General features: G+C 46.7%; 1 protein-coding gene across 1 annotated transcript; it reads left to right on the forward strand.

Annotated features, from left to right (window-relative positions):
• Nucleotides 1-1,492: 1,492 nt before the first annotated feature.
• On the forward strand, nt 1,493-18,988 carry LOC101000622 (arylsulfatase D). Its single transcript, XM_031661371.1, has 7 exons — nt 1,493-1,794; nt 4,585-4,734; nt 8,432-8,553; nt 9,715-9,837; nt 14,737-15,160; nt 16,893-17,029; nt 17,397-18,988. Exons 1-7 carry the CDS (start codon nt 1,619-1,621, stop codon nt 17,552-17,554), a joined length of 1,290 nt encoding a protein of 429 aa, XP_031517231.1. The 5' UTR covers nt 1,493-1,618; the 3' UTR covers nt 17,555-18,988.
• Nucleotides 18,989-19,200: the final 212 nt, after the last annotated feature.

Consider the following 19,200-nt stretch of genomic DNA (forward strand, 5'->3'; position numbering starts at 1 on the left):
CTTACTCAGTGAATTTAAGGAGGGGCTTCTGAATCCATGTTTTCAACACAAACTTCCACCCCCCCTCCCCGACCTTACTGATTCCATTTGGTAAGCATAGAGAACTGAGTTGCAAAGGAAAAAAAAAAAAATGGCATAAATGTTGGAGGCAGAATAATGGTGAGGAGGACCTGGATATACTTCCCACCTATACACCCAACATAGAGTCTTGTGGCTGGTCAGGCACAGTGGCTCACCTGTAATCCCAGTACTTTGGGAGGCCAAAGCAGGAGGACTCCTTGAGGCAAGAGTTTGAGAACAGCTTATGCAACATAGTGGGACCTAGTCTCTACCAAAAAAATAAATTAACAAAAATGTGTCAGGGGTGATGGTGCACACCTGTAGTTCCACTTCCTTGGGAGGCGGTGACAGCCTCACCCTTGACAGTCTCAGCCTTGGAAGAAGAAAGTGCTGTTATCTTGAAGACTATGGAATCATTTTGCCCCTGACCAGTGGAAGAGAACCTAAGCAACCCCCTTTGAGGGAAAGTGGGTCTGTAAGCTAGCATTTCCTACAAAGTACGAATTTATACTTTGACCAGATCTTGCGTTTTCTATGGGATGTGAGGGGGTGAGGTAAGACATGAAGGGGCTTGAGAAAATCAGTGACTAGAGGTCAAGAGAGACAAAAACAAAGGCTCACTGCAGCCTCAACTCTCAGCCTTGACCTTTCTAGAGGTCAAAAGAGTTAAAAACAAAACAAACAAACAACAAAAGGGGAGCCAAAGATACAAAAAAAGAATTAGGTGACAGGGTAATGAGCAAAACTGCATCATTCAAAAACAAAAGGATGAGTCACAGAAAAGATGGGGAGGGGTCGAGGGCCCGGCGGTTAATCAGAAGGAGTAATTTCAACAGCGGTCTCATGAAAGGAACAAAGATAAAAATAACAATTGGAATTAGCCGGGCGTGGTGGCGCGTGCCTGTAATTCCAGCTACTTGGGAGGCTGAGGCAGGAGAATCGCTTGAACCCAGGAGGCGGAGGTTGCAGTGAGCCAGGATCCCACCATTGCACTCCAGCCTGGACGACAGAGTGAGATACTATCTCAAAACAACAATAATAATAGTAATAAAAGAAGAAAGAAGGGCCCAACTAGCATTCCCGTTCCAGACTTAGAGAACAAGTCCAGCATCCGGAACAGACATTTCAAACACCAAGTTTTGAGAAACTGAAATCGCAGCTTGATCGCTCTGGGCAGGTCCTAAGACCCTCCCCGACAAAAAGAAAAGGGGCTCCCTGTGCTCAAACCTAACTGGGTTTATTTTTCATTTTCATTTTCATTTATTTATTCTTTGGGACTGAGTGTCACTCTGTAAGTCAGCTTACACGCCCAGCTAATTTTTGCATTTTTAGTAGAGACGAGGCTTCACCATGTTGGCCAGGCTGGTCTCGAACTCCTGATCCCAGGTGACCCACTCGTCTTGGCCTCCCAAATTGCTGGGATCCCAGGTGGGAGCCACCGCGCCCGGTCAATCGTAACTGGGTTTAATCAGCTCCTCCTTAGCCCCGGCCTCCCCGTGTGACGACCTGGGAAAACCTGCTTCCAAGCGCAGGTTCCGGAGGTCCCGAGAGCCAGGAGATGACGCGGATGAAGGAGGGGCGGGCGCACACCCCAGATCCCGCAGCTGAGAGGGCGGAAGCCTTGGCACTAGCGGAGCCCAGGCGCGGAGTGCGAAGGGCAAGGTCCTGCGCTCTGGGACAGCGCTCGACCATGCAAGCCGCCGCGCGGAGGGGACGCGCGGCGCCCGCCGCCAGGTGCCAGGTGCCAGGGACCCCGGGACGCGGCCCACACTAAGGCCTGGGGTGGGGACCTGGGGAGGGGGTCGCGAGCGCGGCGAGGGGCGCCCCAGGCGAGCCTGGGCCCCTGTAAAGGGCGTGGTTGTGTCCGGCGCCTTGTAGTCCCCAAAATGTAGCTGGAGGCGCGTTCTGTGCCCGGGAAAGACGCCAGACGGCAGAGCCCAGGGATAGGGGGCGACTGAGGGGACGAGGGGGAGTGGAGGAGACCGAACTGAACGGAAGCCGGAAGGGCAGGGAAAGAGAACAAAGGAGGAAGGGAAGGGAAGGCGGAGAAAGGCCGGCCGGGGCCTGGAGGGAGTGGAAACTGGGTCGGTCACGCCCTGCTGGCTCCTCCACCACCGGTAGAGGGTCGTGACTGCAAGTTGTCCAGGTTCTTGGCGTTTTGAACAAAGAATTGGACAAAACGCCCAGCAAAGAAAGAATGAAGCAACAAAAGAAGGAAAGCAGGGATTTATTGAAAACGAAAGGACACGTCACAGTGTGGGAGCCGACCAAGCAGCGGCTCAGGAGCCCGGGTACGGAATCTTCTTGGGTCCAAATACCCCCTAGAAGTTTCCCATTGGCCACTTCATCCTCACTTCATGTAACGGAAGTGTTGGCCCGCGATTAGTCTGATTGGTTGCAGACAGCAGCCAACCAGAGGCTGAAGTTGCAAAATTCACAGTCCTGTGCAAACATCTGATTGGTTGCAAAAACCAACTAATCAGAGACTAAGGTGAAGTCACAAAGTTGCAAAGGAAGACTGGACCCGAAATCAGTCTGATTGGTTGCAGACAGCCAATCTACCATCTGCCCAGCAGAAAAGGTCAAAGGGAAGCCTCTGGTCGTTTTGTTACTTAGGCATGGAAAGTTAGGATTTTCCCGCCAGGAGAGGTGGCTCATGCCTGCAACCCCAGCACTTTGGGAGGCCGAGGCGTGTGGATCACCTGAGGTCAGGAGTTTGAGACCAGCATGGGCAATATGGTGAAACCCGTCTCTACAAAAAATACAAAAATTAGGCCAGGCCTCTACTAAAACTACAAAAAAATTAGCCGGGCGTGGTGGCAGGCACCTGTGATCCCAGCTACTCAGGAGGCTGAGACAGGAGAATCGCTTGAACCCAGGAGGTGGAGGTTGCAGTGAGCCCAGATCATGCCATTGAACTGCAGCCTGGGCAACAAAAGTGAAACTCTGTCTCAAAAAAATAATAATAATAAAAATTTTAAAAATGAACAAAAAAGGAAAATTAGGATTTTCCTTTCAATTTAGTTCTAGGAAGTCGGCATGAAAACCCTTAGGTTCCCTGCCTCCAGACCCTATTCTCCTGCCTCAGCAGCGCTGCCCTGCCTCTCACCACCCTCCAAGACACGCCCCATCCTGTCCCCTTCCGTGGCCATTACCCTGCTGGCCACACGGGATCCCTCCCCATGGCCTTATTCCTCCCCTGCTCCCCAGTACAGCCGTGTCCCCCCAAGCACCCTGAGACACACCCCTCGTTCGCGCCCTCCCCAGAGAGCACGGCCATGATCCCCCAACACTAAGACACCACCCACCCACTGCTGTTCAAGGACCATCCCCCAGCACTAAGCGACCACCCATCCATCCATCCACTGCAGTTCAAGGACTGCTTGAGCCAATCCTCCCACCTCAGAATCAGGCAGAGGTTGCAGTAAACCACCATCATGCTACTACACTCCAGCCTGGGCAACACAGCAAGACCCCATCTCAAAACAAGAAACAAAAAGAATAATAAAGCAGACTGGTTGTTTCCAAGTGACTTTTCTTACAGGGTTAAAGCATGGGAGATTTTCTTAGCTCAGGTGAACTACACATCTTCTTTTTGCTTGCTCGAATCTTCTGTTTTTTTGGAAAACTGGCCTGTTTCCCTGTTCAGCTTGATGATGTGGCAGTTAGCACGAGTGACTCCATTCCAGTTTGTTCTGAACTGTGTGGTCTAGTGTGGCAGGCCAGGTCTCACTAACGCAGGCCTCCGTAACAACTGTTTCAGCACTGACCGAGTGGTGAAGTTACATCTTAAAAGCTGAAACAACCAGTGCCCTTATGCAAAGGCTGGGATGTAACAAAAGCCCCCCAAGAGTTTTGCCCAGGCCTCTCCTGGGCCTTTGAAGCATGAGGAGATAATGAAGGAATTCTTAACAGGACCCATTTAGGATTAAACAAGTTTTATTGTGGGTCTTAAGGAACTCCCTAGACCTCCACAAACAAGCTTTACTGGGGACTAAAGGAACTCCCCAAAACTCTGTGATTTAGCAGGAGACAAGATAAGGGTAATCACCCCAGCACCTGGACCCATCTAGATTAAGTCAATTTACTGAGGCTCCAGAGGAAGGTCTCCAGGACTCAGCCCTTAGTTACAGATGAGAAGTTAATCACTTATGTCTTTAGATGAATGCACACTTACCCTTAGACACAGAGCTTTGAAGGTATATAAGCTCTGGAAAGCTTTGTAATGTTGAGTTCGTTGGGAGAGAATTTCCAGGCCTTCCTCCTGTAACTGGTTACAGAATTAAAAGCTCTCCTGTTTCCCAGTTCATCTGCATCTCGCTACTGGGCCATGAGAAATAGCAGTCTGACCCTCGTTTGGTCCGGGGACACTAGTGCACTAATTCAGGCCGGGATAATAACCTCCCATAAAGCTGAACGTCTTAATTTAGTGATAAGACCTTTGCCTTCCCAGCGAGCTGCCTTGAAATGCCTGCTTCCCGTGCCAAATTGTAGATGCTCATTTCTGTTTCACTTTCTCTCCAGGGACTCTTTGCTGGTGCTGCTGTTTTTATGCTTGCTTCTGAAGACGTGTGAACCTAAGACTGCAAATGCCTTTAGACCAAATATCCTACTGATCATGGCAGATGATCTAGGCATTGGGGATCTCGGTTGCTATGGGAACAACACCCTGAGGTACAGCTGGTTGTTGTTATTGGTGGTGATGTTATGTGAGTTTGACTGAATGGTGCATTTAAAATCTGCCTAGAGAAATTAGGAAACTCCTTAGGACCTCAGAACTCAACACCACAAAAAACTACCAACAGGTAAAAAGGCCCTTTTAAACGATGCAGAACTGCGGTGAGTGGGTGAATGTATTATTACCACAAAATGGGTAGCTTAAAACAAAGGGAATTTGTTCTCCTAGGTCTGGAGACCAGAAACCTTAAATCCAGGTGTGGGCAGGGCCGGGCTCCCTCTGGGGGCCCTATGGGAGGATCCTTCCTGCCTTTCCCAGCTCCTGGGGGCTCCAGGTGTCCCTGGGCTTGTGGCCCCATCACTCCAGTCTCTGCCTCCGTCTCCACGCGGCCTCCTCCTCTGCGTCTGTGCCCTAATCTCCTCGTCCTATAAGGACACAGGTCACTGCAGCAAGGCCCGCCCACTGTAAAGGTCTCATCTTCTGTTGAGTACGTTTGCAAACACCATCTGTTGCGGGCTGAATTCTGGTCTCCTCCAAATTTGTAGGTTTAAGCCCTAACCACCGGTACTTCAGGGTGTGACCGTATTCAGAGATGGGGTCTCTGAAGAGGTAATTGAGTTAAACCGAGGTCCTTAGGGTGAGCCCTAATCTGATATGGATTGCCAAAAGAGGAGATGAAGACACCGACGGAGCTCCCTGCGAAGCTGTAGAGAAGGACCCTTCCTGCTTCTCCCAGCTCCTGGGGGCTCCAGGCATCTCTGGGCCTGTGGCCACATCACTCCAGTGTCTGCCTCCGTCCCCACGTGGCCTCCTCCTCTGTGTCTGTGTTTCCTCCTCTGTCTTTTAGAAGGACACTGGTCATTGCATCTAGGGCCCTCTCTAAATCAGAATGATCTCATCTCGGGATACCTAACTAACAACATCTCCAAAGACAGTTTTTCTAAGCAAGGTACCACACACAGGTTTGGGGAGTCAGCACGTGGACAGATCGGTTGGCAGACCCCCATTCATTCAGCTCACTGCAGTGGCATGTGCAAACACAGAGTAGTAGCCTCTATGCCAGCCTTACCAGCAGAGTGCTTGAGTGGTGCTCACGTGCCTTCTACAACAGGAGAAAAGGTGAGAAACCTCCTTATTCCGTTTAGTGGGCTTTTCTCCTAGAAGGATCGCCCCAGAGTGCAGGCTGCGTCTGCTTTTCAATCGCTGCCAACCTCAGGAGTGGTCCCCGCAGAGCAAGGCCTCCCTTCTTTGCAGTGGACATTGCAGCACCTGCAGCAGTGTGCCCTGTGCGGGCCGGGCGCGGTGGCTCCCGCCTGTTATCCCAGCACTTTGGGAGGCCAAGGAAGGTGGATCACTTGAGCCCAGGAGTTTGAGACCAGCCTGGGCAATATGGCAAAACCCTGTCTCTATGAAACATACAAAAAATTAGCCAGGTGTGGTGGCACACGCCTGTAGTCCCAGCTACTCGGGAAGCTGAGAGAGGATGGCTTGAGCCCGGGAGGTGGAGGTTATGGTGAGCTGAGATCACACCACTGCATTCTAGCCTGGGCCACAGAGCAAGACCCTGTCTCTAAATCAGTCAATCAATCAATCAATCTGCCCCCTGTCCAGGGATCCCCTTTTGAACACCCTGAGCAGGCCTGGTTGTAATTCACAGAATATGTGGTTCATCTGTTTACAGGGTACAGTTCGGGGACTTTTAGTCTATTCACAGAGCTGTCCATCCATCACCACAAACCATGTTAGAGCATTTACATACCCCCAGAGAAACTGCACCCCTTTAGCCATCACCTTCAGCTAGGGGCAAATCTGTGTCCCCTAAATGCCTACATTGAAGTCCTAATCCCCAGGACCTCAGACTGTGACTCTATTTGGAGACTGAGTCTTTAGAGAGGTGATTCAGGCAAAATGAGGTCACTAGCGTGGGCCCTGATCCAATAAGATTAGGGTCCTCATAAGAAGAGGAGATAAGGACACAGACACACATAGAGCAATGACCACCTGAGGACACAGGGAGAAGATGGTGTCTACGAGCCCAGGAGAGCGACCTCGGGAGGAACCAGCCCTGCCCACGCTTGATCTCAGACTTCCAGCTCCCAGAAATGTGAGCGAATAAATGTCTACTGGGTTTGTTTTTCTGTTTTATTTTGTTTTGTTTTTTGAGACAGGGTCTCACTTTATTGCCCAGGCTGGAATGTAGTGGCGTGATCACAGCTCACTGCAACCTCCGTCTCCTGGACTCAAGCAATCCTCCCACCTCAGCCTCCTGAGTAGCTGAGACTACAGGCACATGCCACCATGCCCAGCTAATTTTTGTATTTTTTTGTAGAGACAGGTTTTCACTATGTTGCCAAGGCTTGTCTCGAACTCCTGGCCTCAAGTGATCCACCCACCTTGGCCCCCCAAAGTGCTGGGATGACAGGCGGAAGCCACTGCACCCAACCAATACCTGGTGTTGAAGCTGCCAGCTGTGTAGGACTTTGTTACGGCAGCCCCAGCTAACACTCCTCCAACTCTCTCAGCACCCTAACCCTCGGCCTCTGGCAGCCACTAATATACTTTCCATCTCTATAGACTGCCCTGTTAGGGACCTTTCATACAAATGGAATTATATGACCTGTGGTTTTTTATGTCAGGGTGCTTTCACAGAACACAGTGTTTTCAGGGCTCCTCCCCGTGGCAGCAAGTGTCAGTACTGTTCCTCACCCCTTGCAGTGGCCAAGTCATATTCCATAGGTTCCATTCTATGTGGATGCTTCTTTTGACTTCTCTTTCTTTTTCTTTCTTTCTTTCTTTCTTGACTTCTCTTTCTTTTTCTTTCTTTCTTTCTTTCTTTCCTTCCTTCCTTCCTTCCTTCCTTCCTTTTTTTTTTGTTTTTTTTTGCAGGGTCTCACTCTGTTCTCTCACCCAGGCTGGAGTGCAGTGGTGTGATCTCGGATCACTGCAACCTCCGCCTCCTGGGCTCAAGCTATTCTCCTGTCTCAGCCTCCTGAGTAGCTGGGATTACAGGCATGCACCACCTTGCCTGACTAATTTTTGTATTTTTTTTAGTAGAGATGGAGTTTTACCATGTTGGCTAGGCTGGTCTTGAACTCCTGACCTCAAGTGATCTGCCCGCCTAGGCCTCCCAAAGTGTTGAGATTACGGGCATGAGCCACCGTGCCCGGCCCTCACTGTTTTTTGATATCTGATGCTGAAAGCTTTTAGGCCTCTTCTGTCTGGCTCCACATCTGGACGAGTAGATAAGAAAGCACAGGGACTGTCTCCTTCAGTGCTGACGGCAGATTCAGACCATAAATGCCCCCACCCTTGCATGGGAGCCCTCATCCCAGCCCCACACCCTCACCACAATTAAAAACAAAAATCTCCTTTCCTTGCTTCCTTAATTTCACATGAGCTTGGAAGGCCTGCCCTGCTCTCCCCGGAAAGCCTCATTATATGAGTCATAAATTGTCTCATATACTTTGTGTGTGTGTGTGTGTGTGTGTGTGTGTGTGTGTGATGTCATCCATCTCAACATCAACACCAAACTTAGGACAGGGGTCGATCAGCCTCTACAGGAGACCATAATGCTACTAATTCTGAAATCCGGTGAAGTCTTTGCAGTCTATTCCTCTGCCTTTCAGAGCAGGGATCTGCTTAAGCCAAATGCACGTCTCCCTTCCAACAATGACATGTGTGTGCTTTGCTCAGAACGCCGAATATTGACCAACTTGCAGAGGAAGGTGTGAGGCTCACTCAGCACCTGGCGGCCGCCCCGCTCTGCACCCCGAGCCGAGCTGCATTCCTCACGGGGAGACATTCTTTCAGATCAGGTTGGTGTCATGGAGATGATGGAGAAATGGGTACATCTGTGTGCACTCATTCTATCATCTGTAACAGTTGAGTACTGATGGTGAAGATATAGGGGCATAGTACAAAGATCATCTGCAATTCATCATCTTCCTTGTATTTATGTAAGGAATATTGTATTGTGTGCATACACATAAAAGTTGTGTTCATTAGGATGTGAACAGAAAAACCAAGTCTGGAATATTTTAAAGAGGTTTATTCTGAGCCAGTACGACTGATCACAAGAGCAAGTGTCTCTTAGAGAGAGCAAAGTTTCCCCAAGTTGAAAGTCACTCTGATACAGCTAGATGATAGATAGACAGACAGATAGATAGATAATAGATAGATAATAGATAGATAATTGATAGCTAGATACACACTAGATGGATGATAATGACAGATAATGGATGATTGATAGCTAGATATCTAGATGATACATAATGATAGATGATGGATAATGACATGATAGATGATTGATAGCTAGATAATAGCTAACTGGTAGATAATGATAGACGATAGATAAGTGATAGATGATAGATAATGATAGCTGATTGATAGCTAGATGATTAATGATAATGATAGATAATAGATACATAGATAGATGGATAGATATAGATGATAGATGATGGATACATATTGAGATAGACAGGTGACAGGTGATAACTAGGTAAACAGATAGATAGACATATGATAGATCACGTAGAGTCTGTCATCCTAAGGCAGGGTGTCTCTGTTTTGGCATGATGGACATTTGGGGCTAGATGATTCTCTGGTGGGGCCGTTCTGTGCACTGTATGTCGGGTCTTGAGCAGCATCTCTGGGCTCCATGCTCCCGATAACGAGTAGCACCACACCCCACCCTTTCTGAGTTGTGACACCACAAACATCTCCAGACATTGGCCATGCTTATTATTTCAAGAATAGTGTGATAGATAGGTAGGTAGGTAGGTAGGTAGGTAGGTAGATAGATGACAGATGATAGATGGGTAGATAATTGATAGCTCCATACACGATAGATGGATGATAGATAATAGCAGCTTGGCTCGGGTGCACAAATCCAGATCTCAGACACCAAATCCCCCTGGTTGAGAAGTGCTCATCTAGAGAAGGGAAAGTAAATTCTTCCTCTTTTCCCTGCCCCACAGGCATGGAAGCCAGCAATGGATACCGGGCCCTTCAGTGGAACGCTGGCTCAGGTGGTCTCCCTGAGAACGAAACCACTTTTGCAAGAATCTTGCAGCAGCGTGGCTATGCAACTGGCCTCATAGGTGTGGATATGTGGGAGCCTAACATTATACGGTGGTTGAGAAGATTTGTGATAAAAAAGATCCCAGGCCGGGTGCAGTGGTGCACGCCTGTAATCCCAGCTACTCAGGAGGCTGAAGCAGGAGAATCACTTGAACCCGGGAGACGGAGGCTGCAGGGAGGCAAGATCGCGCCACTGCACTCCAGTCTGGGTGACAGAGCGAGACTCCATCTCAAAGAAAAAAAAAGAAAATCCCGTTTTCCTGCAAAGGAAAACAATGCTGTGTCCTCTGAATCAGAAGTTGGTGCCTAGTCCATCTCAGGCCTATCGGATTGTCCCCAGTTTTTGATGAGTTTTTTTTTTTCTTTTTAAATTCAAAATCCTAGGAGATTGCCCTCTTTTCTTCTCTGGACCTGTCAGTCTTCAGCTTGTCCCCATTTATCACGACCTTCTTCAGATATTATCTTTCTCTGCATGGCCACTCACCATCTCAAAACCCCGAGTTAACCAACACTGCCTTCCTTTAGACAACAAGCCCCGGCAGGGCAGAACGCCCTCTTTATAACAGACAGCATGCCAGGGGTCTCCAAGAGCACCCAGTATAACAGACAGCATGCCAGGGGTCTCCAAGAGCACCCTTAAGTTCAGACAGTTGCCAGGAGGGTTTGGCATGCAGTCGCGCTCATGAGTGATTGATGACAGTCAAAGGAGGTGAGGCAGAATCAGTGATGGGAATTCCATGGAATGAAGCCCAGGGCAGACCAGACACAAGCTCCCAAGAATCCTCCCCCAGTGGGATCACACAGGATGCACCATATTCCCCCAGAAATGAGTTTTAACAGCAGCATGGAATGCTGTCCGTTAGGGGAGCTCCCGGAGACTCAGCGCCCCGGGCTTTCTGTTGGGGGCTGGTTCTGCAGGCACTCACTGCCTGGCAGCTACCCGAATTCCAGACTCCCAGAACCGAAAGAGGTGCTTAGCATGAACCATGCTGCTTTTGCGTATAGTTTAGGCACAGTCAGCTTGTTACTTTAATAGTGTGAATTCTCCATTGGAAATCCAGATCTCAAACACCAGCCACGGGGAATCTTACAAGCTGGCCTTTGTAAGGGGCACTAGCTCAGGCCTGCCCCTTAGACTCCTTTCTGCATGGAGAGGAAAGGAGGGAGATGTTGGTTTATGCCGCCAAGCCCCAGGCAGTCTGCTGGTTACCTCCTTCATTCCTTTCCCAGCCTGTGGGTTTAGAGGTGCTGTCCCCGTCATATACATGAGAACATGGGAGCTCAATGGTGTGGTGAGGTCACCGCCCTGACCTGGTGGTGAGATCTCTGTGCAGGGTCCCCAGTTCCTCTCTGTGCTTTTCTCACACTCAAAGCCACTGTCCCATTCACAGGAGCCGCAACATCCCAACTTGTTCAAAACTGTGGTTTTCTAAAGGAGGACAACCATTGTTCCTCCTTTTCAAGTTTCCTGCCACTTTATTTTTATTTTTAAATTTTTTTAAAGTTTTTTCTTCTTTTATTTTTTATTTTATTTTTTTGAGACAGAATCTTGCTCTGTCCCCTAGACTGGAGTGCAGTGGCGTGATTGCAACTCACTGCAGCCTCCACCTCCTGGGTTCAAGCGATTCTCCTGCCTCAGTCTCCCAAGTAGCTGGGACCACAGACATGTGCCACCATGCTCGGCTAATTTTTTTTTTGCATTTTTAGTAGAGCCAGGGTTTCAGCATGTTGGCCAGGCTGGTCTTGAACTCCTGACCTCAAGTGATCCACCTACTTTGGCCTCCCAAAGTGCTGGGATTACAGGGCCAGTGCTTTATACTGTAGAACTCTGTGTATCTCCTACTCTGAGGGTGGATCCATCCTTCCTTCCTTCCTTCCTTCCTTCCTTCCTTCCTTCCTTCCTTTCCTCTTTCTTCTTGAGATAGGTCTTCTCAGGTGATCCTCTCACCTCAGCTTCCTAACTAGCTGGAACCACAGGCACGCGCCACCATGCCCAGCTAATTTTATTTCTTGTTTTTGTAGAGATGGGGTCTTGCTATGTTGCCCAGGCTGGTCTTGAACTCCTGGCCTCAAGAGAGCCTCCCACCTTAGCCTCCAAAAGTGATGAGATTACAGGTGTCAGTCACTGCACTCAGCCAATTTTTCTTTCTTTTGTTAACTATATAAGTGGATTTACTTTTCTTTACCAAGATTGCAGACCTTGCATACCTCTGCATCTTGGTAAACATTAGCATTTCTTCTAAGAGTCTTCATTTTGTGGTTCACACACTCAGTCTGTTTTGGGGAAAGCCTGTTCATGTTCCAGAGACACTCCTCACCACATCCAAGCATATTTTTTTCCTTTAAACATAAGAAGGGGGAATAGGAGTGTGTCTGGGTTTGGGAAAAAGATACATTTTTACGGGTTCTGGAGTTCTGAGGACAGTTTGTGAGGAGTGGTCAGGAGGAAGTGGGGAGAAACCAGCTTGAACTCCTCCACCTTTTTTTTTTTTTTTTTTGGAGACAGGGTCTCCCAGGCTGGAGTACAGTGGTATGATCTTGGCTCACTGCAACCTCTACCTCCCAGGCTCAAGCAATCCTCCCACTTCAGCCTCCTGAGTAGCTGAGGAGGTGCCTGCCACCATGCCCGGCTAATTTTGTATTTTTAGTAGAGATGGGGTTTTGCCATGTTGCCCAGGCTGGTCTCGAACTCCTGGACTCAAGCCATCCACCCGCCTCTGCCTCCTAAAGTGCTAGGATTACAGGTGAGAGCCACCGCACCTGGCCTGATCTCCTCTAGTTTCAAGTAGGGCAAATAGGGCCTTGAAGCCTTTCCCATCTGTTCTGTACCTCAATTTGAGTTGGCGGATGGTCTGGACGTGAGATGGACAGAAGGTCCACAGGGACAGCCCAGTTCTTGGACATTCTCCTGAAATTTGAGGTGTGGGCTTCCCCACGTTCTACCTCTATGATATTGTTCTAACAGTTACTGCCTTAGGAAAAGTTGTATAAGGGCATTTTGATTACAAGTTGGTGGAGAGAGCCAGTTTCTGCTACTATGCTACAGAATTATTCAGGAGTCGACTATCATTAGTAACTGGTTACCTTTTAAGCAACATATATTTATATACATACAAAACATAATTATATTTTTATACACTTAATATATATTTATATACTTTATATACTTTAATACTTATATATAACTTATAATACTTATATTTACTTATATATGTAACATATTATATATAACTTATATAACCTTATAAAATATATAAGTATATATTTTATATGATATATATAATATATAGGTAATATATACTTATATATTTTAGGTAATATATATGTTACTTAAAATTATTTACTTGTGGCCGGGCGCGGTGGCTCACGCCTGTAATCCCAGCACTTTGGGAGGCCGAGGCGGGCAGATCACCTGAGGTCAAGAGTTTGAGACCAGCCTGACCAACATGGAGAAACCCCATTTCTACTAAAAATACAAAAAATTAACCAGGGATGGTGGCGCATGCCTCCAATCCCAGCTATTCAGAAGGCTGAGGTAGGAGAATCTCCTGAACCTGGGAGGCAGAGGTTGCAGTGAGCCAAGATTGTGCCACTGAACACCAGCCTAGGTGACAGAGTGAGACTCCATCTCAAAAAAAAGAAAATTATTTGCCTGTATATATAGGTTATATATATTTATATATTAATTATGTATATATAAATAATAGTTATACAGGTTATATATATATAGATTATATATAATATATGTTACCTATGTATAAATATTAATATAGTTTATTTATATTATATTTATATATACATAGGTAATGTATAAATATATATAACCTATATATACAGGTAAATAATTTTCTCTTTTTTGAGATATGAATACAGGTTATATATAATATATTTTATCTATTTGTATTTCTGTATATATTTATATATATAAATTTATGTGTAGGGCCCCTTTGATATATTGTGTATTCTTACATTATAAAGATTTTCTTTTTTCAGTATAATATAATATGTAATACATGTTATGTAATATATAACAATGTATATTTGTAATGTATATAATACATAACATATTTGTATTTATATATAAATATAAATATTTTCAAATGTATGCAACTGTTATATTGAAAGGTACATAATGATCACATTTTAAATATTTATATTTATCACATTATAAATATTTATATTTATATAGGTTATATATTACCTATATAAGATATATAAAGCCTATATTATAAGTAATATATATCCTATAATATAAATACATGTAGTACATATATATAAATGATATTTTGTAAATTATTTAATAGCAAAATGGTCTAGGGTTGCAAGCCTGTAAGAGCAACATTCTGGAAAGTCTTAAACCTTTTTTATTTTATTTTTTTATTTGTTTGTATATATATATATTTTTTTGAGATGGAGTCACCAGCTCTGTCTCCCAGGCTGGAGTGCAGTGGCACGATCTACCGGCTCACTGGCATCATGCTCGGGTTCATGAAATTTCTCTTGCCTCAGCCTCCCGAGTAGCTGGGACTACAGGCTCCCGTCACCTGTGTCGTATCTTTTTTAGTAGAGACGGGGTTTCACCGTGTTAGCCAGGATGGTCTCGATCTCCTGACCTAGTGATCCGCCCGCCTCGGCCTCCCAGAGGGCTGAGATTACAGGCGTGAGCCACCGCGCCGGGGAAAGTCTTAAACCTTTAATCATTTGCCAACGGTTCTGACATGGATCATTCATTAGTCTCCACGGGTTAGAATGCGTTCATTTAAACACCCGTATCCAGTCCATTCATTGCCTTTCCATTTCCAGTTTTGTTCTTTGCAGACTTTTCTTTTCCTGCCGACGCGGAATGATTCCAAGGTTCTTTGCAGCAGACAGGGCTGCTTCAAAGCGGGTCTCTGTTGAATGTTCTGCGTTTCTTTTAGGAAAATGGCACCAGGGTGTGAATTGTGCATCCCGTGGGGATCACTGCCACCACCCCCTGAACCATGGATTTGACTATTTCTACGGCATGCCCTTCACGCTCACAAACGACTGTGACCCAGGCAGGCCCCCCGAAGTGGACGCCGCCCTGAGGGCGCAGCTCTGGGGTTACACCCAGTTTCTGGCGCTGGGGATTCTCACCGTGGCTGCCGGCAAGACCTGCGGTTTCATCTCTGTCTCCGGGAGAGTGGTCACTGGCATGGCTTGCGTGCTCTTCCTGTTTTTCATCTCCTGGTACTCCAGCTTCGGGTTTGTGAGACGCTGGAACTGTATCCTGATGAGAAACCATGACGTCACGGAGCAACCCATGGTTCTGGAGAAAACAGCGAGTCTTATGCTAAAGGAAGCTGTTTCCTATATTGAAAGGTAAGCAACCATCGCATCTTAAAGAGGAGATGGGGCTGGGCGCGATGGCTCATGCCCGTCAACCCAGCACTTTGGGAGCCCAAGATGGGAGGATCTTTTAGCCCAGGTGCTTTAGACTAGCTTGGGCAACATAGGAAGACTGGTTCTACAATAAATAAAATCATTAGCCATGCATGGTGGTGTGTGCCTGCAATACCAGCTACTCAGGAGGCTAAGGTGGGAGGTTCGCTTCAGCCTCGGATGTCGAGGCTGCAGTAAGCAATGATCACACCACTGTACTTCAGCCTGGGTGACAGAGTGAGACCCTGTCGCTAAAAAAATAAAAATAAAATTTAATTAAAAAAAAAAGGCGGTAACTGCTCAGAGTATCTGAGAGTCTCGTTATTATCTTTGGGATCTCAGACACAAACCCTCAGAGGAGATGGGTATGCAGAAGCCAAGCTTTTCATATGACTGGGTTTCCCATATGAGAGTCTCGTTGTGGATGTCATGTGATGGCTCGAATAGCATTGACATACACGCCATTGGATTCTGTACATTTTTATTGACAGTTTTTTAAACTTCTTTTTTTGCATTCTTTGTAGAGATGGGGTCTCACTATGTTGCCCAGGCTGGTCTCAAACTTCTGGGCTCAAACAATCCTCCCATCTTGGCCTCCCAAAGGGCTAGGATTACAGAAGTGAGCCACTGTGCCTGGCCTTTTTCTAATGTCTCATTTTTGTTTTTGTTTTTTGTTTTGAGGCAAGGTCTCACTATATGGCCCAAGCTGGTCTTGAATTCCTGGGCTCAAGCCATCCTCCCACCTCTGCCTTCCAAAGTGCTGGGATTATAAGCGTGAGCCACCATGCCTGGCCCTTACTTTTAAATTTGTACAAATGTATGGGGTATGTGTGAAATTTTGTTATGTATATACACTGAATAGCGAGCAAGTCAGCATACTTACAATATCCATCTCCTGAGTACAATACATTTCGTTAGCTTTGGTCACCGTACTCTGCTGTCAGACATTGAATGTACTCCTTTAAGCTTACTATATGTTTGTACTCTTTAAACCACTTCTCTTTGTCCTTCACCCTTCCCAGGTCTCTATCATTCTATTCTCTATCTTCATGTGATCAATTATTTTAGCTCCCACATATGAGTGACAACATGCAGTATTGGTCATTCTCTGCCTGGCTTATTTTAGTTAACATAGCGACCTCCTGTTTCATCTGTAAACGACAGGATTCCATTCTTTTTGATGGCTGAATAGTATTCCATCATGTACATATACAATATATTCCTTTTTTTTTTCTTTTATGTTTTTTTGAGACAGGGTCATGCTGGAGTGCAGTGGTGTGATCACGGCTGACTACAAGCTCCACCTCCCAGGCTCAGGCCATCTCCCACCTCAGCCTCCCAAGTAGCTGGGACCACAGGCTCAAGCCACCATGCCCAGCTAATTTTTCTATTTTTGGTAGAGATGGCATTTCACCGTGTTGCCCAGGCTGGTCTTGAACTCCTGGCCTCAAGTGATCCTCCCGCCTCAGCCTCCCAAAGTGTTGGGATTACAGGCACGAGCCACCACGCCTGGCCCACCATCTATTTTTTCTGTGTTCACCCACTGATGGACTCAGAAGGTGATCCCCTGCCTTGGCTCTTGTGAATAGTGCTGGAGTGAACATAGGGGTGCAGGGGTCCCTTTGATGTACTGTGTATTCTGTGTATTCTCAACGAGGTTTTCATGTTTCAGACACAAGCATGGGCCATTTCTCCTCTTCCTTTCTTTGCTGCATGTGCACATTCCCCTTGTGACTACGAGTGCATTCCTGGGGAAAAGTCAGCATGGCTTATACGGTGATAATGTGGAGGAGATGGACTGGCTTATAGGTAAGTCAAGGTACCACAGATCCTCACTCCACCCTCGGCCTCAGGTTTGAACATGGGGCGTAACAGACTGGCCATCTGAATATGAACCAGGTTGCAATAAAGAATAAGGGCAGTGGCTCACGCCTGTAATCCCAGCACTTTGGGAGGCCAAGGCAGGCGGATCACCTGAGGTCAGGAGTTCGAGACCAGCTTGGGCAACGTGGTAAAACCCTGTCTCTACTAAAAATACAAAAATTAACCCAGCGTGGTGGTGTGCACCTGTAGTCCCGGCTACTCAGGAAGTTAAGGTACAAGAATCACTCGAACACAGGAGGCAGAAGTTGCAGTGAGCTGAGATCATGCCACTGCACTCCAGCCTGGGCGACAGAGCGAGACTCCGTCTCAAAAAAAAAAAAAAAAAAAAAAGAAGTTACAGAAACTAAAGCAATAAAGTTTGGGACAATGCAGAGACGTCACCTTCCTTCTATGGCCTTGAAGAAACCCTGGAGAGGACCAACGAGGCTGCAGATTCTTAAGAGAGCATAGATGTTAAAATCCTTGCAGAATCTGAACGTATCTCCTGAGACAAGCACAGTGATAGGGCAGGATTGGTTCACAGTGTAAACCAAAAATAAATTCAAAGGCCCCCCACAACCATCTGAATGGATTCCCTCCTTTGCCAGGGTACCCTAAAATTTAACCTGAGAGACTGGATCATGCCATGACGGGAAGAGGGGGTTGGGCTTGCCTCATTCTACCCCTCCAGCATGAACATCCACACAGACCTTAACTCTGATAAGATCCATTTACAGTCTATTCTCTCTGAAGCCTGCTACCTGGAGGCTTCATCTGCGTAATAAAACCTTGGTCTCCACAACTCCTTATCATAACCCAGACATTCCTTTCTATTGATAACTCTCTCAATCAATTACCAATCGGAATATGTTTAAATTCCCCACTTCCAGTTGTTCCACCTTTCCAGCTCAAACCAATGTACATCTTACATATAGTGATGGATGTCTCATGTCTCCCTAAAGTATACAAAACCAAGCTTTGCCCCAACCACAGTGGGCACATGTCATCAGGGCCTCCTGAGGCTGTCTTGGGTGCATTCTTAACCTTGGCAAAATAAACTTTCTAAATGGATTGAGAGCTGCCTCAGATACTTTTCAGTTTACAGCAGTCTTCAAAGTCTGCATTTTCAGAGTTACAGATGACCATGCGGTTTATATCATTTTGACTTTCAGTGCTTTCAGTGACCAGTGGCCTCCAGGGATAAAGCAATTGCTTGGTTTGCAGGGCATCCTTTGCACTGCTGAGCCATTAACCTCCAAGATGCCAATGCCCATAGATGCTAGTGACAGCCCTGCTTCCTCCTACATAGACGGGGTTCTGTCATCACTGAGTCTCACCATTTCCCTCTCCCCAACATCTTTATTATGTGACACACACACACGGCACTATGTTTAAAAAAGCATGCCCATCGGCAACCTCTTGGTGTTGTCTGTTCATTCTGTGTTTTGTATTGGTGGTATCTTGGGGTCGACCAAAAGAGTCAAACGCTGTAAAATATTTGGAGAGATTTATTCTGAGCCAAATATGAGTGACCAGTGACCCCATGACACAGTCCTCAGGAGGTCCTGAGAACATGTACCCAAGGTGGTCAGGGTGCAGCTCAGCTTTATACATTTAGGGAGAAATATGGCATCAATCAATATGTGTAAGACGTACCTTGGTTCGGTCCAGAAAGGCAAGACCACTGAAAGGGGGGACTTCCTGGTCAAAGCTGGATTTACAGATTTTCTGATTGGCAGGTGGTTGAAAAAGTTATTATCTGAGAATCAATAGAAGGGAATGTCTGGGTTTTGATAAGGGGTTGTGGAGGCCAAGGTTTCATGATGCCAAAGAAGCCTCCAGGTAGCAGGCTTCAGAGAGAATACAGGGTAAATGTTTCTTATCAGACTTAAAGAGTCTGTTCTATCAGTCTTTTTTTTTTTTTTTTTTCAAACAGGGTCTCACTCTGTTGCCCAGGCTGGAGTGCAGTGGTGCAATCTTGACTCATTGCAGCCTTGATCTCCCAGGCTCAGGCAATCCTCCCACTTCAGCCTCCCGAGTAACTGGGACTACACACAAGCATGTGCCGCCACACCTGGCTAATTTTTGTATTTTTTGTAGAGACAGGGTTTCACCAT

Source organism: Papio anubis, unplaced genomic scaffold (genome assembly GCF_008728515.1).
Source record: "Papio anubis isolate 15944 unplaced genomic scaffold, Panubis1.0 scaffold140, whole genome shotgun sequence".
Lineage (NCBI taxonomy): Eukaryota > Metazoa > Chordata > Mammalia > Primates > Cercopithecidae > Papio > Papio anubis.